Genomic DNA, 22,027 nt, shown 5'->3' with positions numbered 1-22,027 from the left:
ATGGGCCCTGGCTTCCTGGTGCTGCTGACTGCCACCAGCGTCTGGCACGGTAGGTCCACAAGCCCTTCAGAGCTTCTCCTCTATTGCTGTGTCTCTCTCAGGTGGTTTTAGGATGTGGTTCAGGTTTCCCAAGCGACTTGCATTAGGGAGATGTGGGAGAACGCTCTTGTCCCAGCCTGTCCTCAGGTGACACAGGGTGACAGCCCCTCCCCCCCCCCAAAAAAAAAAGCCTCCCCCATGGTGGGGAAGGGGGAAATGCCACAATTTGACCGAAGAACACTCGGCTCCCGGCTGTGAAGGGCAAAGCTGGGCCCCGATCTTGTGTACCAAGCCCAAAAGCGGCTTGTATGCGGGCCTGTGGAATGGGATGTGGTGGTTGGGCAGGTTCAAGGACCTTTGGAGGAGGTAGATAGCAGGTGAGGGAATGTGTCTACTCTGCAGGGAAAAGACTATAACCAAGGCTGTAACACTGTCCAGAGCTGGCTGCAGTGCAGGAGGAGGACAGTGGTGGAGAGAGGCAATATCATCAACCCATGTTGACTCTGAATCTCAGCTGTGCYGAGGGCTCATTTTGGCCACCTGTTTCCCTGCCAGCGGAAGGCCAAATTTTATAGAAAGGCTCTGAGCAGCAGGGAGAAAGGTGATTTGGGTCTGGGGCTGTATTAGGAGAAAGAAGAGATGAAGTAGAAAGTGTGTCCCAAGGGAACCTTTTTCTGGAAAAAAACACTTGCACAAATGGGGCAAGAGCTGGAGATGCTTGGCCTACAGGCAAGAAAAAACTGGGAAAGACACCTCTAGCAGCCCCTTTCAATGCATTTCCTTGCTGGTAGGACAGTGGTGTCTGTAGACTGCTGTTCTTCAGTGGTATTGGCTTGTGAAAAAGGTCTGTAGAGCCAGATGTTAGACCCTGTGATGGAAATCAAGTTCCAGCCAACAGAGGAAGGTGAATACAACTGGTTTTTGAGGCTGATGAGGTGGCCAAGAGGTGATAGCTCATCAACCTCAAGAAAGAGTTACTAAGATGGTTTTGAGGTTTACATCCAAACACAGAGAAATCAGCCCTTGTTCTGGGACCTGTGTTACTGATCTTGCATATCAAGCTCTGGCAGCCTCCCAACTCTTTTTGTCCCCTTTCCCTCCATTTTCCTGCTGAGCTCACTCCTTTCAAGGGATCGTGAGACTTTGGAAAATTCCTCCTCAAAGGGTTTAATCCAAGGTAGGGGAAGTGCTTGACATACAGCAGGGAGACAGTATTTCCCTCTCAAGCCACTGCTGTGTTCATATTTTCAGCTTGGGATCCTTGCATCTGTATTGCTATTGCACTGCACAGTGTTTCCTTTCAAGTCACATCTCCTACATGCTCACTGTTCCCAGAACTATTGTACTGGGAGCCAAGTTGTTAAAACTGCAGGTTTTGTCACTGTTCTGGTTCGGGTAGTCTGGTCTGAATTCCTTGTCAGACTTGTTCTTACTTCCACTCCCTTCCTTTCCAGCCCCTGCAGCCGTTGTTGGACTCCTGGGGAACAACTATGTCTTTAGCATCTTCAGACCCAATTTTATTTTTCAAATGTTGCTTTCTGGTTCCCAGAAGCAACAGGACACTGGAGCATCTTTTGTGAGACTCTCGCAAGCTTGACTGTTGSGGGAGGGATTTTTAACAGCTTCCTATCTTGCCCCAGTCTGAACAGAGAACTCAGTGTTTAATCCCTTATACGATGTTAGCCCACTGAAGAGAGTGTTGACACAGGAGTGGTTGCCTCACTGGTCATCCCTGTAAAGCACTGAAGAGTGTGTTTGGGAGAGCATTGGTTTATAGAAACTGTTTGTTTCTTATGGTTTTTAAGGTAATAAGGACTGAGCACCTCTGATGTACATGTGTGAAATCACAACAAGATCTGTCAGGATCTCCCAAAAGGTTCCCTAAGGCACCTGTGTGAGGTGCCATAACATCCTCCTAAGGCAGTCTGCCACATCAGGGAGTTAAACACGTGCTGCTCTTGGTGTCATGGCTCTTGGCCACATCCAGCACAAAGCTGTAGTACACTGAGGCTAAATACTAAAGCAATCTCCTCAGCCTGAAGCTGTAGTCAGGGCCTGACTCCCTTCTCCTGCCTTTTGGATTGCAGGTGTATGTTCTGAGCATACCTACGGCTGATGCAGTGCAGCCCTTGAGCCATACTGCCTCAGGACCTCGCTTCTCACTTGGGGAACTGTCATGCATTCAAATCTCAGCTTCAGATAAAGCAGAGRGAGGATTTGAAACTTGAGCATCCATGTCTATTTTCATGTCTGTATTCTTGGCCATCTGGAGAGCTCTTCCAGGGGGTTTTGACATTTTCGTTGTGGATGAATCTAAGCTTCTGGGGAAGAAGCCCCAAGCAGAGAGGGGCACTGAACTTTCTTTTCGCTTGCCTGATACAGTAGGTGACTCTCTCAAGAAGGGGTCCTCAGAGACCAACCCCCTGCCCATCATTGTGGGGGGAGAAAGGGGAGCCCAGGCCTAATGAAGGTCTCTCTGTGGGCCAGACTCAGTCTACCTGTCCTCCAGGATCAAGTTAAGGGCCTGATGACTAACCTATGTGAAAGGCTGCTGAGCCTCCAAGTCTTATTAGCCTCCATTTCTCCTTACTTGCCATTTCCAAACCCTCAGCAGAGGAGAGTTATGTTTTGGCTGTGATCAGAGRGGCAGGGACAGAGCCTGCAGCTGTAACTAGAGGTCATGGTTACACAACCAGAGTGTGGCAAAACCTTCAGCCAGCAGTTACCGGCAGTGCTGAGGAAGCTGCTGAGGAGCAGCAGAGAGACATCCTTGGGCTTCGTGCAAGATTGCACATTGGTCAGCAGGGAGCAAGCCTCCCCCAGCAGCCCTGCTTCCCCATTCTGGAGAAGGGGAGAAGGACCTCTGACTCATCTCCCAGTGCACGCAAAGGAGTGGGCAYTTGGGTGGCCTTTACCTGGCAGGGCCCTACAGTCAGTGTCCCTGTGCTCTGTCCTGTTCATCTTCACCTCACCTGTGCAGTGCTTTTGTCATTGCTAGGAGTCTTCAGCGACTGCCTGAAGGCTGCCGGCTTCTTCATTGCAGGACATTATGTAGAACAAGCATGCTGGGACCTTTTCTGCTGTTGAGAGCTGTTGGAGGCTGATAACGAGGACAACACTGGGTGACAAGACTCTTGTTTCTGTCGTATAGTTGTGGCCATATGAAGGRCCAGTTATAACATGGCCTCTTCCCAAGGCAGTCTGAATGCAGCTCTGTGTGAAGGGAAGCTTGGCTCCCTCATCAGAGCATGTGGAAGCCCTGGATTTAGAAAGATAGCCAAAGTGAAGAGCTGGCAAGGCAAAAGTGCCCAGTGATAGAGGCTAAATGCAACAGAAATGTGTCAAGCCCTGCTAGAAAACACAGCTTAGAAAAGAGGGAGGAATGTTGTACCTCAGAGATGTGGAAAATGTGGCTTTGCAAAGGATTCTGGGATGTGTTTTTCTCCACTTTGGGAATAAATGAGGCTTTTCCTCTTTCCACAGACAGATAAAAACATCACAAAAAAAAACCCTCAAGGAGATAAAACGTCAAACATTCCATGCTCCCAGGCTCCCTGTCCCCTGCTTCCTCCCCCAGGGCCAGTAGGTTTGATTCAGGYCTTGTCTGGGTTTCCCCCATGCAGCTGCATCACTGTCGCACASCAGCAAAGCTCTCCAGGCGCTTAAGTCTCATGTAGCTCTGCCCCTTATTTAAATAATTTTTGCCACTGCTGCCCATGCCCGTAACCAGCCTCCCCTGGCTCTCTTCCCTGCAGYAGACTTGGACAGTGAAGGGCTGTAACCTCAGGCCACCGCTCCCCTTCCCCTTGAGGATATGCAAGTGCAGCTGGACAAATGGTCTCGTCGTGGGGCGTTTTGGCCTTTCTCATTTCCTGCCAGGTTGGGGCCTTTATGTTTGTTTGGACAAGAAATGTTTCCACCTACGACCTACAGAGCCCCTGTGAGTCGAGGGCTGTGTCTGCAGAAGTTTGATGCAYCCCGAGGCCAAATTTGGCCCTTGTTTCCACTGCCACCACCTCAGAGCAGCTCTGTTGCCTGCACTGATCTCCTCTGCTAAGAGCAGCTGGCTGATAAGTTGGACAGATACTTTTCTTCTTACTATTATTTGAACCCTAGTGTGTGTCCCTTTAAGACGTGAGGATGGGTTAGCAACTGGGAAGAAAAGCAGAAGTGGGAGAATAGCCCTGGAYAGGGGACAGAGAGGGGGTGCGGAGCCCCTCAAGCGCAGATAGCCATTTGCAATGTGTTTCCTGTCCTCTGCGAAGGCCTGTTGTGGGGGTGGCGGTACCACTTCTTCCCTAGCCCCACAGCACTGATTCATTTCTCACTTCCCCCCACCCTAAATATAGGTAGTGACTCAAAGAACTTGCTGACACAGCAAAACAGGAAAAAAAWTATTTCCCTCTGACACTGAGGGCTGGAGTGGGACTCTGGTTCCCCTTTATTCAGCCAGTGGAGAAACCATCTTCAAGGCACAGATGGCATCAGAAATCTGGCTGGATTGCAAAAGCAAGTGACAGCATAGTCCGATGTGCAGCATATAGGATTATGGCTGTAGGCTTGCACGAGCCGTTTAGCTTTTATGTGCCTCAGTTTCCCACTCCTGAATATGAATAATAATGCTGACTCACTTCCTAATATGTTGATGGTATCTAGGAGAACAAACAAACTGTCTGGCTCTGTGATAAGGCATAAGTAGGTGTCCTTGTGCCCTTCAAAATCCACTGCCCAGCAACCCAAAAAGGCAGACTTCTCGAAGTATATGCGCTGAACTCTTGCTCTGCAGAAGCTTTCCAGTGTGCTTCTAGCTGAGCACAGCACCAGTACAAAAAAGAGAGCCCCATCCACTTGGGTTGGCTTGAACTTCACCAAATGGCATTATTGGCTCACCAAACTCCTACAGTACCTCTATTTCCACCACAAAAAGAAAACCTGGTGCAAAAAGAGGTAAAATCTTACAGGAACAATTTCCAAGCTCTCAGCTGGCCTGATCAGCTCCAGATGATTGTCTTTCCTTCCACAGTTCTCTGAACTCAGATATGGCTTCATTTCCCTTCCTTGAAATTCACTCCTTGGAGGATCAGGTCACTGTATCAGTCTGGCGAGGTGGGAAGTGGCTGGAATGATGTGACACAAAAAGCCACTCTGCATCCCAAACCCAGTCTTTTCCCAGTGCTAAACTACTCCACGTTCAGCASTGTAAACTTCAGCAGAGCATCTTAAAGGATCATTTATGCATCTTCCTCCCCTCTCTCTCTCTYTTTTTTTTYGGTAGGCTCAGCATCCCCAGCRATCAGCCCTGACGTCCCTGCTCTGGTTGTCAACACGGGTGATCCAGTCACCTTGCACTGCTCAGGAGACTCCAAAGTTGAATGGTACAACCAAAAGGCTACGTCCACCAACCACACCAGCAGCACTCTCAATATTCTCAAGGCCACTTTCAGAGATACAGGCACCTATAAGTGTGCCTATGTCAACAGCAGTGACAAGGGCATCGCATCTGTGCATCTCTTTGTGCGAGGTAACTGTTCTCTTTGTGTTTCCACCTGTGCAGGAATAAGGACCTCCTTTCAGGGAGCAAAGCCATTATGCAGGTCTTCTGTATGGCTGTGGTCACATGTGTCTGGAGAGCAGTGCGGGCTCCTGGCAGTGCTGTGGCTCGCCTACATACAATGGGACCCATGACTGAAGCGTTAGGGTAAGGCACAGAACACCTACGTCTCCTGTATGGGTAGCGTGGACCTCTTCCTCCATTTGTCTTGGCTTCTCTTCCTGAAAAACAGGGATGAAGGTCTGTTTTCTGTTGTAACATGCAGTGAGATCTGGAAATCAGAAAAGAGCTGTATTTTCAGTACCCCAGATATGGGGGAGATTCATATTAATCATGTCTCCACCATGTGAGCTGAACCCTAAGCTTTTTTTTTTTTTTAGAGTTATGCTTGGGTAACTCCACCATGTGAGTTCACTCCTTCCTTCACACCAGGGACGCTGTCCTGCACAGGGAAGCTGGAGATCTTACAGAACAAAACCAACAGCATGGTTAAAGGCTGAATAGTGCTAGACTTGCTTCTTAATCTCTCTTGTCTGTGTGCATTCATGACTTGCTAGCTCTGTTCTCCTCAACTGCCTTACCTGGAACTGGACTTTGTCATGTAAGTTTTGGAGGCTGAGCGAAGCAGGCATCAAGCAGGGCTGCCCCCAACTCCCACGAGGCAGCAGTGCTGCAGAGGACTYGCCTTTGCTGGAATGTCTCAGGTTTGATGTATGCTTTCCAGATATGATTCTCCGGCCTGTCTTGTCTCCTTCACAGATCCCAATAACGTGTGGTACACTCCAACTTTCCGGATCCTCGTGACCGAAGGCAGTAACGCTGAATTCCCTTGTCTCATCACGGCCCCTGAGTACGAGTCCAGTGTGACTCTGACGATGGACGACACCTCTCGCCTCTCACCAGGGATGAACTATTCTTTCAGTGCAGAGAAGGGAATAACACTATACAATGTGCAACACCAGCAGAAGGGTGGTTACTATTGCCAAGCAGTGATAAATGGAAAAATAAAGAAGTCATCAAGAATAAGACTGATTGTGGAGGAAGGTAAAGGGTTGGGGTTACTACTGTTCTTGGGGGTACAGCAATAGCTCAGCTGGYCACAGTGAATAGTTAAGGAAAAACTCCTGCCCAGAGGCAAGAAAGACCTTCTGAACCTGCAATCTTTTAAGGTCCTTAATGGAGGCAAGATATAAAATAACACCAACTTATGGCAAATTTTCTTCTTTAGGTGGGTCTCCACRGGGTTCACAGTATTCCAATCCTCACAGGCACTATCATAGCATATCATAGCACAGAGAAAAACATCCACTTGTCTCCCTGACACTCTGAAAACCCTCAGGCCCTGATGCTCTGAACATAACCATTGCACGAGGATTCCCTTCCCTTTCAACTTGCAGCACAGTCTGGTGTCTCACCCATCTTTACTGGTTCCTCATAGGCACATGCATAYGAAAAGGAGCAGTGATCCCTAGGGAAGGAGAAGACCAGAGATTGAAGGGAAAGGGGAATAAAAAGGCAGACAGTCCCTGGGGAGTCTCTAAAGTACAGGGGATCACTGGGCCAGCTGATACTGAAACTTTCCCTGCTTGCCTTTGTGTAGCACTGGAGAAGCCTGTATCAGTGATGATGGACCCTATAGATCATGTGCGAATCGTGGGCGAACCTTTCAAAATCACTTGCAGAGTAATTGCTCCTTCCCACAAGTACAACATCAGATGGGTGGCAGCAGCAAAGACCGTAAGTTGGGTGCGCAGCTTCAAGGGTAGACAGGGCCTCTCAGGACACCGGGGACATAGAGGGCAGTAAGAACTACTGTAGATCCAAGCTGGCTGCAGCAAAGCTTCAAACCGTCCAGCTACTTTAGTAGCTGTTAGAACAAGCTGCAGAAGTCTTAAGATGGCCATCCTTTCCTTTGGGTGACATGTGCTTAAGAAACACCTGTGTGCTGCCAGGGTTTTCCTGCAGGAAAGAAAGGAAGGCATGTGTTTTAATTTGGTTCACTGAGAAAGAGCTGCTGTACCTACCAGCACAACACAAGTCACTTCACCACTCAGGGCTTATGAAGCAGCAAACATGTTCAGGATACATAGCTCCCCAGAGAAGGGGGATGGGAGAAGATAGGGAAGGCATGTCAAAATTTCCCTTCAAATCTCTTTTTTGCTGGCTTTTAACCTCTAGAAGGTTAGATAAGATTTATTAGGAGTCCTTGTTATGTCTGATGCCTTTACTAATGAGTGGAAATCAACATAAGATATATCTCATGTTTGAATCATGCCGTGTAAGGACTGCAACTTACAGTCACAAGGCTGGCAATAGCAGTAACCCTGCCTGCAGTGGAATATCTGCCCTGAATGCTTGGCTTTAATATGCCTCTCTGTTTCCATAYAGATGGCTTTTAGTAACAGGGGCTCTATAACAAAGCTTGGTAGCTCAAAACACATGGTGGTGGGTACATTGGATATAAGTATTGCTTTGTTCCATCCTCTGCCCTTCCAAGCAAGTGCTTAATGTTCCCTCCCTGCCTGACAGGTCGAAAGAACTAAAAAGCTTAATTTTGAAAATGAGAACTACCTCATTAATGACACCCTGTCCATTCCAGCGGTGACAATGAATGATAGTGGGAAGTACACTTGTATAGCCAACAATTCCGCAGGATCCAAGAATATCTCAACATCRCTCCAGGTAATAGGTGAGTACTTCCTGAAAAGGCCAGGAGGTATGAGCTGAATCATGCCTGGCCCTGAGTATTTGCTGCTTCTGCCACTATCTTTTTCCTGGTTAGTTTGTTGGAGACACTATCCTTGTCTCTGTGTGAAGGTTCACCTGAGAACTGTGCAGTTGCTAGGAAATGAGCTGTTCACTTCATGTCTTGAGGAGAAAGACACTTTTTGGAGTCTAGAAGAAAAACTAAAGAGTCTTTCTCAATTTTTATATGTTAATAAACAGCTTTGAAGCAAAAAAAAAAAAAAAATATGGGGCAAGACCATACTAAAGCCCTGGAAAGGCTGGCTAGAGAGGAAGGGCAACCCATAAGAGCAGAGTAGATCTTTGTCTGTTCTGATGACAGGTCCATGTAAGAGGATTCAAGTCTACTATACCCTTGTTTGTATCTCAAAACAAGGAAAGTTCCTCACTGCAGCTCTTAGGCTTGAGATTGCTGGTGACCCAATGAATGTTGCATACCATGGCTCAGGAGGAGGACTTGGTCTGAGGTGTTTTCAAGTGAGAAGCCAGGAAAGCAGTTAAGCGGCAGATCTTCTACAGATGATCAGGAGATACAGTTTTAGCCTCATCACTTGTTAGAATGCAGTGTGTAAAACCTCTTGCCCTGTGCAAGTTCTCCAAAATTCCCCAGCTCTCCTCAGGTAGAGTGTAATCTAAACAATCATGATAAAGAAGAAACTTCTTTAAAATATTTTGGCAACAAGAGACATGTAATCTGTATAATGCTTCATTGCCTCCCCCAGGCTCCTAGCTGAGGCTGCTCTTTCCAGTGATGGTCCATTTGTGGTATAAGCTTGTTTCAGGTCTTTCTCTTCTCTGTGGACATGCCTGCTGATGACCTTGCTCTCTCCTCCATCCTACAGAGAAAGGTTATGTGTTCCTGACCCCAGTGCAAGCCACCAGCCAGGAAGTTGCTTTGGGAGAGAGTCTGAAACTGCAGGTCCTGATCAAGGCTTACCCAGCACTTCTCCGCTGGGGCTGGAAGCATGAAGACCCTTTGAAGAAGTCTGGAACCACCACATTTAAGGGCCATATGATCTCTGGAAACAACTGGTATGTGCTTTCTCTGCTCTGCACTAGCCACAGCATGTTTCCAGCAATGCTTTCCATGCAAGACAGCCAGACCCCATCCTACTGGCTGACAGAAAACCTTTTGGTTTTAAAGAGGGGAACTGTTTTGCCTTTCTGTCTTCCATTTCCAGCATTATTAGGGAACCACAGTGAGCAGGTCTGATCAGGTCAAGGAGGGCATCACCTTTCTCTAMCTTGACAGCCTTCTCTTTAGAAAACCTTGTGGAAGTCACTATCACATTTGTGTTGTGGTTGTTCAAGTTTGCTTTCTCACAGCAGGAAGAAATTGCAGGGATGGGTAAGCAGGATGAAAAACTGAATTCCTGCACTGCCCATCAGATCTAAGCTGCACTGTGCAGTCTAGGGAGCCCATGCACCAAAAGGCACTTGCATGCCCCGTGTCAAGGGAGGCCAGAGATATCACTATGAGGTTATACTAGGTACTGACCCAAAGGGAGTTCATGGCAGTGCTCTTCCAAAGTCTACAGCCAACCCAGGCCAAAAGGAGACTGAAAGAGAGAGAATCGTCTCATTCGTTGGGGAGTTTTGGCAATTCCCCTTTCATTTTCTCAGAAACCCAAAACAATCCGCAAGAGGAACTGTGGCACTCAGCAAGCAGGATGACTTTAGAGCCAATACTATTTGCACTGGAGTTTGAGAGCTGTGCTGGATGCAGAGAGRAGGGAACACTGGAGACCATTGACTTGGTGGGCTAAGGGATAGGGGAGGACTAAGTCATTCTCTCAAAAGCAGGAGAATTAGCATCCTCTGGCCCTCCCCAGGCAGTGATTTACATGTTAAACTCTCTTCCTGAGCAGCTGCCTACCCGAAGCATTCAGAAGYACGGTGCACTCTGTGGCTAAAGGCCTTTCCTCCAAGGGGGCAGCTTTTCAGCAGCCAGTAGGATCAGAGCACCCTTGCTTCCCCTGAAGAAGGAGGCAGCAGTTTCTCCCCATGGTCTGGAGACAGTGCTGGGAAGTATTTACCTGCTCCAGGGAACAGGCAACAGCTCCATTTTGCAGAGCCCAGAGCAGGCTGTGTGAGTGCTGGAGTTTCCTTAGCACAGCTTTCCTTACGGTGTTTATTCTCTGTGTGGGAACAGGTATAACAATACGCTTTTCCTGAATCGCCTGCAGGAAGGGGAGAGTGGTCTCTATACGTTTTATGCCCTGAACAATGAGACCAACACATCAGTTACCTTCAGCATCTCTGTGAAATGTAAGTGCTGTGTATTTACCCTTCCTTCCTTCTGCTTGCCCTGGGTTTACTGCCCAACAGGCAACAAGCATGGCTGAAGTACCAGGGCACTGGGCCAAAGCAGCTTCCAGCCCAGTGCCCACAGGAGATGCAACYAGACTGCATCTGGGCCCTGACTCAAACCCATACCTAGCACAGGAGTTCTTATGTTTTGTTGATCGCAAAGGTGAAGGTGAATCAGAGCATGGGGAATTGCTCTTCTTTTGGTCATAGCACCCACTGCCTCTCTGCCTTCCCCAACAGCTCCTCCAAGGGTCTGTTATGTCAGGGTGCCAGCCAATGACTCCAGCATCCTTCACTGTATAGCCATGGGCTACCCTGCCCCACGTATTGAGTGGTACCGATGCCCGACTCATTCTGACAGGTAAGAAACCCCCTGGAGCCTGGGCCAAGCAGTACCTCGAACACCGAGGAGGTACTCGGTGCTTGTTTTTGCAGTGCTGACATTTGCTGAGCTGTACCACATCCCAGCAAAGGCTTGCTTGCAGCCAATACAGCAGAGCTTGTCCGTTAACAGTGCCAGGGACTTTTCCCTGCTGAAGAGAGATGTTCTTGGGCACGATCCAAGGTGAGGAGGCTGATAACTATTCTGAAAGTCCTGAACATGAAGAGTTCAGCTACTTGTGGTTCATGTTTTCCTAATGCTTTTCCAAGGAATCTCTCAGTCTCTTTGAGAAGTGCCATGGCATAGGTTGCTGTAGACCTGTATTCTGGTTGACTGTAGTCATTTTTCAGGGACCTCCTGGAAGACCCCACAGATCCAGGGCTCTACAAAGCACTGGCTTCCTGAGCGGCAATGTGATGGGAGCCAGTGCAGCCTTGGACAGGGACCTRTTGTGTCTCAGTACAAGCTCCATTCAAGGAGGGGCCAGAACATAGCTGTAGCCACATAAAGCCAGTCAAAGCTGTGTGTCAATACTGGACCTTGATGTTCAGAGAAAGGCCTTTATTTGGGAAAAGTGCACCACATCTCAGAGCTGTAGCCYTAATTCCCAATGTCTCCTGTATAGCCTGATACAAGCACAAATTCACGCATGAGGAACTGCACAGCAGAGAGACACTTATTCTCTCCTGCACGATGTGTCTGCAGGTACAACGAGGAGTATATGTTGCTTCTGAATGACTCCAGTCCCCAGGTGGTGAACACACTGCCCTTTCGAGAGGTGGAAGTGGAGAGCATCCTCCCATTCCAGGACCTGGGTGCCAACTTCACCTTCTGCTGTGTGGCCATTAACAGAGAGGGGAATGCCTCTGACATGCTTCACTCTGTCACCATCACCAGTAAGATAAAGCTGATAGCTTTTTGTGGGGAGAATATAGGCTTTTGGGGGGCCATCTTCCTGCATGTACATCCTTACTGCCTTGTAAGAGAAGTGGAAYAGATTCCATGGCCCCTCTCTGCTCRTGGTGGGGAGGCTGTGGCATTTGCCACTTCTAGGAATCATGTGGGAATTGCTGGCTGGGCAGAGAYTGGTGCCAAAAGCTGAGCGGTGCCATGAACACCCTGTAATTACAGGACTTAGCTCCATTGCTCAGCACAGCCAGCTATTGCTCAGCTCACTGGAGTCTGGAGGTGGCATCTTTTGATGGCTCTGTTCTTCCTGCAGAGGTCTTGGTCCCCAGTCAGCCCAACCTACACCTACTCTGACCTGGTGCTGTTTATGTGGGGATTATGGTGAAGGGGGAGAGCTGGTATGGCTTTGGGTTTCATGTTAAGAGCTCCAAGGGATCAAGGCTTCAAGGGAAGTTGTTAGGGGTGTCTCTGAGGCCAGTGCTGGGTTTTGTTGCATATGGGGGAAGCCTAATCCAGATGAAGAGCTGGGTAAAATGCTCCCAGAGATTGTGTATTAGGAGTGAAACAGGAGCAGCTTCTCACCCCTGTTTCTTTGCTCCTCCAGGAAATATCATGGCCCCTCCAAACAAGCTCTTCAGTCCCATTCTCTCCACCTGCATGGGCACATCGGTTCTGCTGCTCCTCCTACTCCTCTTCATCCTCTACAAGTACAACCAGGTCAGACTCCCTGTTGTGTAGCAAGGGCTGCAGGCCCTGCCCAACCTCAGAGACCACACTGCCTGGGCTGACAGCCACGGGCAGCAAGCATTCAGCTTGGAGGTACCAGGCAAGATAAGCTGTGCTACCTCCCTCCTTCCCAACTGCCTCTCACRCCCCTAAGTAGTTCCTGCCGCCAGGCAAAGCCCATGAGCCACCAAACCCAGTGTGTGAATGCTTCTCATCCTTGCAGTCCCTCAGGCTTGCAGGCCAGAGCTCGCTGCAGGCGTTGCTCAGYGCCAAAGGTGCTTGCTCTGTGCTGTCAGATGCAGTCAGTTTTGCTCTGATCAACATGAATCTGCAGACTGAGTTAAGGGGAAAAAAAGTTATGCAATTGCATCTACTCCCTGCTTTATAAAAAGCTGTCTCCACAGGGAAACAGGCTGATGTCAGAAGGTAGTTGTCTCCAGGARGATTTAGTGACTATTTTTACACAAGATCTTGCCCCATTTTCTCTGCAAGGTTCCTTTTCAGCATTTGGATTCCTTCTTGGTTTTTCTGTAAACTGCACCAGTCAATAGCCACCTCCACTTCATCAGTGCATGAAAATCTCCTGTTTTTCAGTTCTCCCTTTGACACATTCTTCTGCCATCAAGGCAGTTAAATTTTACAGCAGAGCTCTGAAGTGCCTGGTTGTCACAAGATTCAGCAGAGCACTTTCCCAGACAAGGACCTACAGCTTTGCAGGAAGAGCTGTCTTTGTTTCCAAGAAACCTCTGCCCCAGCTGGAGAGAYCTTCCCTTGTGAGAGCAGGTTCAGCCAGTAGTCCAGAGAGAGAGAGAGAAATGGATACTGAAGAAGGCTTTGCAAGCCCAAGGGAAACAGGATGTGCTTACAAGCAATCCTCTGCCACCCATGAGCTTCTTGAGCTGTGGCTGATTGCTGCATTGTTAGGTGAATTTTCAAACAAAAAGCAGCAATGCTTACCCTCTTGGAGCAGGCAACAGCAAATACAGCTAGTGCATGTAGCATTTTTAATGACCTCTGCTGGAAACTGCTGCTTGGAGTATCACGGCCATGTCTTTTTTGGATGGCCTGGATGGGCACGGGTGTTTAACCCTTACGCAAAGGGAAAAGGAGCAGTGTCGAGCAGAAAACGGAAACAGATGCTTTTCATCAAACTGCAGGAGATCTGTTTATTCCAGGCTTTGTCCCTCACTCCTCTGCTAACCCAGCTATGGGCATCAACCCGCAAGCTGCATCCTTCTCCGTAACTATTCAGAGGAAGTGGCGAGGAGAAGCATTTCCACACACACCTCCCAGTAGCTGTGACCTAGAGTGATTCATTGCAGTCTGGCTCACTCCACCCCCGCTTCCCCATGCCTGCTCTGATGGGCCTGAGACCCTAAGCGTCACTCCGAGGCGCGTGTCTTTGCCTGTCTCCATGGACGGAAGCAAAGGCTGCACAAGTGTTCTCGTGCCAAGCTGCTTTGCTTCCTTTCTCTGCATTTGCACCCCCAGGGGGGCTCCCTAGCCCTCCCAACATGGTGACACCCACCCCAAGCTGGCCTCTGCCCATAGGCTCCAGCACTGCTTCTCTCCGTACTCGCCTTGTTACTTCTGCCACGAGATTCGTTGAAAAGAGAAGAAATTCTTACTTCTCTTTCTCCATTTCTTTTTTCCCCTCTAGGGAAGCTGGGCTGGGCCAGCTCCACTGGTCTGCTGTGCTCAGCAACCCAGGGTGCCCAGGCAGGAGGCACAACTGGGAGAACTCCCTCCAGCACCAGATGGGCAGCGGTCAGCCACTGGTTGGGGGTGGGAGGGGACTGGCTGGCTCTCCCAACACTGCTGTCCCAAATGAAGCCAACAGACTACTTTGCTAGGTGAAAAAGGCAAGAGGGCCTCCCCTGATCATGGAGGAGGACCGGGGGATTTTGTAGCAGCAAGGGATCTGGGCTGTCCAGACCCAGCTTCTCTTGCTGAGTGCAAATTCAAAGCAAGAAATATTTCATGGGCTGAAACCCAGGTCTCCCCTCTATTCTTGCAAGGTGAGAGCTAGAGTGAGTGTTGGGACACGGGAGCCCTCAGGCTGGAGGAATGTTGAATAACTGGAGTCTCTTCCTTACAGAAGCCCAAGTACCAGGTGCGATGGAAGATCATTGAAACCTGTGAAGGGAATAACTACATCTTTATTGACCCCACTCAGTTGCCATACAATGAAAAATGGGAGTTCCCCAGGAATAATCTCCAGTTTGGTAAGAAACCTTTCTTGCTGCTTACGTGGTGGCAGACAGCTCACTGCAGAACTGAAATGCTCCAAGGGACAGAGCCAAAGTAACTAGGAATGCCCAAAGTTGCATTCAGAGCAACAGCCTCAGCTGGGCCCTGCTGCCTTCTTCCACCCAGGATGGCAAATGCTAGGGTACAAACTCCCTCCAGCCCTCCTTTGCTCCAAGAAAGGCTGAGAGGATCCCATCCCTCCTCTTGCATCTGGCTTTGTTTCTAACGCATAGATCTAGAGAGCCTGTCTTGGCTCATGGTAGAATTCCCCTTAGATGTAATGGCTTCTGAGCAAATGTTGCTCATGTGTCATCTCATCTGGGCTCAGCAGGAGTCTACCCATCAGACCTCCTCAAAGCTGTGTGCTGGACAACTACCCAACCCCTTTTTATAAAGCATCTCCTAAGCATTTTTTTTTTTCTGTAGGAAAAACTCTTGGAGCTGGAGCCTTTGGAAAAGTGGTAGAAGCCACTGCTTTTGGGCTGGGCAAAGAAGATTCAGTCCTCAAAGTGGCTGTGAAGATGCTAAAATGTAAGTCCAGAGCAGCTTGTAAAGTCTGATATCCCCCAAGCTTCTTCAGGCAGGATGTAGGGTGTGTTTGCCACATCTGCTGGTACTTCCAGGCTGTAACACCTACTTTTCTTAGATCTTTCTGTGATAAGCATTGGGTGCTGGAGTCACCTGGCTATCATCGTTTGTGGACACATATGGCCAGAGACACAGGCAGAGGATACACATTCTCCTCTGAGTCTCTTTCCTCCCTTTGTTCCATCTCTGTCCTCCCTCATCAACTTCTTTGTCTTGTCCCTCCCTCACTCCTTCACACAATCCTTCTCTTTTTGGTGTCCAGCATCAGCACACACAGATGAGCAGGAGGCTCTCATGTCTGARCTGAAGATCATGAGTCACTTGGGACACCACGAGAACATTGTTAACCTACTGGGAGCATGTACGCATGGAGGTAGGATCCCACAGCCCTGCTCCCCCCAGGAATTCCTCCTGCAGCCTGCTTCTTGAGGCTGTTAACTCTCTTCAGTCTCACAAAAGAGAAGTACCTGATGAGCCCATTGGTCTTTTCTGATTCTGTAACTCTGTAAGGGTCTATGGGAAGATATTTAAACACTGAMTATTTTCCCCAGCAGTAATCCCTTCACAAACAGGAGGTTTAAAGGGGCTTAAATGCCTGAGACAAACACACTAACTGATGCTTATCCCAAAGAAGTAGGAACTTTCCCCATAGAAGCCCCCCCTGTATTTCAAGGTGGAAGTGAGGGTCCTCAGCACCAGCTTAGCAGAGCTGGCCACTTCAAGACATGCTGGCATGCAGTATGGATTCTGCTGCCCCTCCTACCTCCACCCTGCCCTGGCCACCTCCAGCCCCACACTGGTGCCTACCCAGAGGGATAACAGTCACTTCTTAATGAATCCTTTCTGCCTGTCTCCCAGGCCCAATTCTCGTCATCACTGAGTATTGTCGCTATGGAGATCTGCTGAATTTCCTGCGAAAGAAAGCTGAAATCATAATTATGCAGGACTCAGTTCTGGACACCTCTCTGGACAGCACTGCTGACTACAAAAATATTGACCTGGAGAAGAAGTACATCCGCAGGTAAGAGCAGAGCTCAGGTGGCTGTGGGGGTCCAACAATGTAGGGCCTGGGTACTTGRTGTCCAGAGGACTGTGCTATGGTGGGAAGTGAAGGCCAAAGGTCTGAAGGTAAAACACCAGAATGTAAAAGCCTCTGAGAGTGTATGTGTTTAGACAAGTGTTTTGATGAGCTTTTCACAACAACTGGTGAGATACCTACGATAAAGCTAGGTTTGAATCCAGTCTGCCCTCCACAATCTGGAATCAAAACTACTCAGCTTCCTGCAAACACAAGTTTTGCAGGACAAGAGGCTGAGCACTCCCCATCAGCCAAGAGCCATCCCTTTACAAAACGAGAGCACGATCTGGAGCCTCCATACCACAAGGCACCTAAGTTCCCTTTCTGAATCAGCCTCAATAGTGACCTTCCCTCTGCCCTTCAGCCTCTAGCTAAGCCACTTCCCACAGGCAGGGATGTGATTTCTTTACTCGGTGGATAGGGAGAAGGGCAGAAGGTGCTGCCATAGGGTTGCTAACAGCCTGCTCTATCTCTGTTGCTCTCTAACTCAGTGACAGCGGCTTTGCAAGTCAGGGTTTGGAAACGTATGTTGAAATGAGGCCTGTGTCATCATCAGCATCATCATCTTCAGCATCATCAGATTCTGCACAAGCCAGGGGTGAGTTAGAAGTCACTTTCTGTTGTTTTTTTTTTTTTCTTTCATTATTTCTTCATTCTAGTCATGCTATTTGGTTGAGTTCTGGGAAATGGGATACAGCATAGCCTGCATTTCTCACGAGTCTTGCAGGGACTCCAAAATTTCTCTTTGAATTTCAGGGAAAAGCTCGGAGGAAGAACAAGAAACCAGGGAGGACCTCCACCCCCTCAATCTCTCCGATTTGTTACAGTTCTCCAGCCAAGTGGCCCAGGGCATGGCATTCCTTGCATCAAAGAATGTGAGTGCTGAAAGGATGACTTCCCCCTGTACCCCAGCAGGGAAATCTCAGGCCAGCTATCAGAAACCAGCCACCACATCTGCATAAGAGTCATGCTGGTTTCAAAAGGGGGTGGCCAAACCCAAGCAAGCTGCTGCAGATAGGCCTTCCTCTCTCCATCTGCTGAGTTCTTTAATCTTTGTCTGGTCTCAGACATGCTGGGTCACTGCGAGCAGTGTTTCCTTCTGAGCAGCCTCCCCCAGGCTTYAGGCAGGCCATCACAGCAGGGCAGCGTTAAGTGAGGGAACTTGGGGCTGAGCATCATGCTAGTCTTGCCCCTTTCTCCCCAGCTTTCACATGAGGTCGAGGACCTAGATGCAGAGCTGTCTCACACTGCCAGCCTCCCTGCTGCTCCAGGGATAAGGAGTGAAAGTGGCTGTTGAGCTCACTGCCCAAGCTGGCTCATTTAAAGTAAAGTATGCCAGAGAGCAACCATATGATGGTGTCAGACATGGGAACAGCGCAAACAGCCACTGGTTCTCCACAGGGAAGCTAAAGGCCATATGAGTTACTGAAGGACATGGTATGAAGTGTCACAGTGTCTCACCACTTGAAGTGATGGAGAGAGCTCCTATTCCTTGTATGTGGCCTTTTGCCCTGGAAGTGTTGTTACAGTGACAGGCCCAGGCTGTAGGAGATCAGCTGGCACTGCCGGGGGTCATGGGCTGGGGGTCTCAGCCGCACTCTTTTCTCCCTAGTGCATCCATCGTGACTTAGCAGCCAGGAACGTGCTTGTGTCAGATGGACGGGTAGCCAAGATCTGCGACTTTGGCCTGGCCCGTGACATCATGAATGACTCAAACTATGTTGTAAAAGGCAATGTAAGTGATTGAAATGGGGACAGGATAAGCTACGAGGAGCAAGGGGCGGGGGGGAGGCTGGAGAGGGAAGGACAAGGCATAGCATAAGTTGCAAYCTTGTCCCAGACTTGACACCTCTTTGCTATTCCAGGCACGCTTGCCCGTGAAGTGGATGGCCCCAGAAAGCATCTTTGACTGCATTTACACAGTTCAAAGTGATGTGTGGTCCTATGGCATCCTTCTTTGGGAGATCTTCTCCCTTGGTAAGAAAGACAGGAGCTTGCAACCCTCTTGGTTTCCATGAGCACTGCCCTAATGTCTTTGCACAAAAGTTTCCAAAGATTTATCAGGGCTATAAAATAATGCATTTAGCTCTCAGAGGGACTATTGAGAGTTCTGAGTTCCTCAGAACTCTGTGAGAAAGAGTTGCAGTGGCTCAAGTGATGTTCCATTCTACCTCCTCCCACCCACCAACGTACACATTTGACTAAGGGCTTGTTAAAGCCACTAGTTTGAGCACTGTCTTAGCTTATGTCATTGTTACAGGTAAAAGCCCGTATCCCGGCATGGTGGTAAACAGCAAGTTCTACAACATGGTGAAGCAAGGATACCAGATGGCCAGACCTGACTTTGCTCCCTTGGAAATGTGAGTGGATATGCTGAACTGCAAACAGGGTGTGAAAGGGCGCTTGGAGCCGCTTCATGGATGAGGGGCAGGAAGCCCACTAGGAGACTGTCACAGGTCTGCCTGCAGCTCCCAAGCAAGCCCCAGGGCAGGAGTGTCTCCCTTGAGGGTTAGACTGAATCTTACCAAGTTGYCTCCTTACAGTGATGCTCTTATGCTTTATGATGCTCTGCCCAGTATTTCCCCTATTAATGTGAGTTTTCCCTACTTCTCATCCATAATATTCCCACTCATAAATTTGGTGGTTCTTTTTTCAGCCATCTACTTTTTTTACCCTGGCAATTTAAGAAAACAAATGTGAGTAGTCTTCAGCAAAGGAACAAGTTATAACTTAAAGAAGAAACTACTGGAGGCATAAAGCCTCTTGCAGACAGATCAGGGGCCTGGAAAAGGGATTTATTTGTATGTTCTCCTATACTCCCCKGCCCCTGGAGCACTGCACCTGTGTTGACCACAGGTGTTATAGATAGGAAAACAGAAGATAAGCTGCAGCTCAGTGTTACATGCTCAAACTATAGTGTATGACTCCAGTTAGGCTGCAGGGAAGAGCCTGGGGTTGCAGGCTCTCCAGTAGCTTTAGGCCAGCTCAGTGCAGCTGCCCTGTCCCCATTTGACCCTGCAGATACAGCATCATGCAGGCGTGCTGGAGCCTGGAGCCCACMCAGAGACCTACCTTTGACCAGATCTGCTGCTTCATTCAGAAAGAACTGGAAGCGCATAAGGAACAGGTGAGAAGCTTGAGAGAGGAGGAAGGGGAAGGAGGAGGGGGTGCATCCCTCCACACAACCATACTCCTGGACAATTTTCCTGGTGCCATCCCATACCTTTAATGGACAGGCAGTTTACTGTTGGTGAAAAATGCAGCAGCACTCAGATTTCCCCATGCCAACGGGTAAAATCACCCCCCCCCCCCCACAATGACCACAAGGGGCTGGGCACAAATATGGATACTTCGCTGCAGCTATATGGGTAGCAATATGGCTACTGCCACTGCAGCCCTGTCCACATCTCCCTGAATTTGGTATGCAGTTGAACAGAAGATGCTCTGCCTTGTGAACAGCCATCCCACACCACCACAAAAGCCATGGACAGAGCGCAGGGTAGTCTTAAGTTAACATCCCCAGCTGGTCATCTGTGCAGGGGTAGAGAAGTCTTCCACCACTGAAAGGACTGAAACACACTTTGGCTTTTTGCTTTCAAGGACTATACAAACCTCCCATCTACTACTGAAGAAGACAGTGGTTGTGATACCTCTGGCTGCTGCGAGGAGTCCTGCAAACAAGAGGAGAGTGGCGAGCCCCTTCTCAAGAGTAACAACTATCAGTTCTGTTAGYTGCTACCATCACCTTGATGGTGACAGGTGACCTCAGGTGATCACCACTTTCCAGCTGTGCAGMTCCATGTTCATACCCTGCACCATTCATGGGGTTTTTTAAATACAAATTACAGCCAAGTAACATTTCCAAAGGTCACTCACCAGCACACGCTTGAACCCGTGTTTTATATGGGTGCATGCACAGACATGAGCAAGCCTTGAAACAAATGAGATGAAGACATGGGAAACTGCCTCGCACTGAAGCAGTTGTCAGCCCTGCTCTTCCCTTTGACAGTCAGTCACTGGCTGTTGCAGAGCATGTGTTTAGACAAGCCCCTACCTTGCATCAAAAATGCATTAACCTCTAGGTTTCCTCAGGCAATCTGCTTCTCTGCAGCTGGTACTTCTGCAGGGATTGCTTGGGTGAAATGGGATGACTTAAGCCTTATGGGAACTTGTATGTGCTCCAGCAAGAGGGCGGAGGGGCAGTTATTTCTCAGGTAAAATACAGAAGTGACCAGTACTCTTTCAAATGGGCACTGAACACAATCCCAATCCAGGAAAGAATGGCAGCTTAAACAGGTCCAGAACTGGTTACCGTAATACAGATGCTACAAAACATCTGAACTCTTAAACATGTAGCAATTCACTGCCTTTCTCATAACTATAGACGTGCTCTTGTATATATATTTTTGGTTTATTTTGATAAAACAGTTGGTCGTTTTTTTCATAAGCTAGCTAGGGCCTAATGCCCTTAAAACTTATTTCTAGTCTAGCTCTTCTTCAGGATAACTAATGCCACAGCGACCAGGTCCTGTGCAGCTAGCAGATAGGGTAGCTAATGAACCTTAGCTTCACTTGACTTGGTTGGTAATGGATCAGTATTACAGGTACAAGCACTGACACAGCTTAGGCAAACTATGATAAGACAGAATTACTGTACAACATGTGGCCTTTACCAGATTTCATGCAAWTCTGTTGTGGGCCGCTTCTGATTATATTACACGTCCGTTTATGCTAATGCCAACTGATTGATTCCTCCTTACTAAATAAAAAACTAACGTATTTCTATCTATCAATCAGCATTATAAAGAAAGATGCTTAACAAAGCAAGTCTTTCCCATGGCTTTACGGATTGTTCTGAGGGGAAAGGATCAGAGCAAGGGTGCCACACTGACCTATCCGCTCACACTCTACCACTCTGATCTAATCCTCAGACACTCATGCTTCTCATCATTAGCAGTACAAAATCATTCAATCATCTTGTGTAACTTCAGAAACTTATTAAAAGCAACATTTTAAAGCACTTTGCTCTGAAGAGCCTGCCTTTATTTGGGGGAAAGTGAAGCGTTCAGTAGTATGCATGGCGATAACAGGGGAGTAATTTCAATGGGCTGGTGGGACTTCCAACAAAGGTCACTAGGTTTGAGACACAGGCATGTGGCAGCTGCCTACGCTGGAAAGACAGTACAACACAGAGGGTAGGGATACAGGCAGAGGGGCCCAACCAGAAATTTTAGCTTACTGCAGCAGAACCTCCTGTACCAACAGCTTAGACACAACAAGAGCTCCAGTGGCTGATAACATTAACACAGCCTAGAAAGAAGTTATGGTCACTTGCTGCAGACTCTCTCCTACAAAAGCCTCATCAGAAGCAGCTGTGCAGGGAACTGCAAAACAAGAAGCCACTGCTGATCCTGCAGAGCAGGCGGTCATTTCATTCTCCTTGGCCTCT

The 22,027-nt window shown here is 48.6% G+C and overlaps 1 protein-coding gene across 1 annotated transcript; it reads left to right on the top strand.

The window, feature by feature from the left end:
* CSF1R (colony stimulating factor 1 receptor) lies at positions 1-21,582 on the top strand. Its single transcript, XM_085298121.1, has 21 exons — positions 1-49; positions 5,315-5,560; positions 6,350-6,634; positions 7,191-7,327; positions 8,120-8,279; positions 9,178-9,367; positions 10,488-10,603; positions 10,886-11,006; positions 11,733-11,923; positions 12,541-12,653; positions 14,761-14,887; positions 15,339-15,443; positions 15,763-15,873; positions 16,359-16,521; positions 17,070-17,176; positions 17,335-17,453; positions 18,191-18,313; positions 18,444-18,555; positions 18,839-18,938; positions 19,600-19,705; positions 20,179-21,582. Exons 1-21 carry the CDS (start codon positions 1-3, stop codon positions 20,308-20,310), a joined length of 2,913 nt encoding a protein of 970 aa, XP_085154247.1. The 3' UTR covers positions 20,311-21,582.
* The last annotated feature ends 445 nt before the right edge of the window (positions 21,583-22,027 follow it).

Source organism: Rhea americana, unplaced genomic scaffold, assembly GCF_003343005.1.
Source record: "Rhea americana isolate MKP2758 unplaced genomic scaffold, rheAme1 scaffold_135, whole genome shotgun sequence".
NCBI classification, from domain to species: Eukaryota; Metazoa; Chordata; class Aves; order Rheiformes; family Rheidae; genus Rhea; species Rhea americana.
The sequence above is the reverse complement of the archived record's forward strand: the minus strand, read 5'-3'. Positions and strand labels throughout refer to the sequence as shown.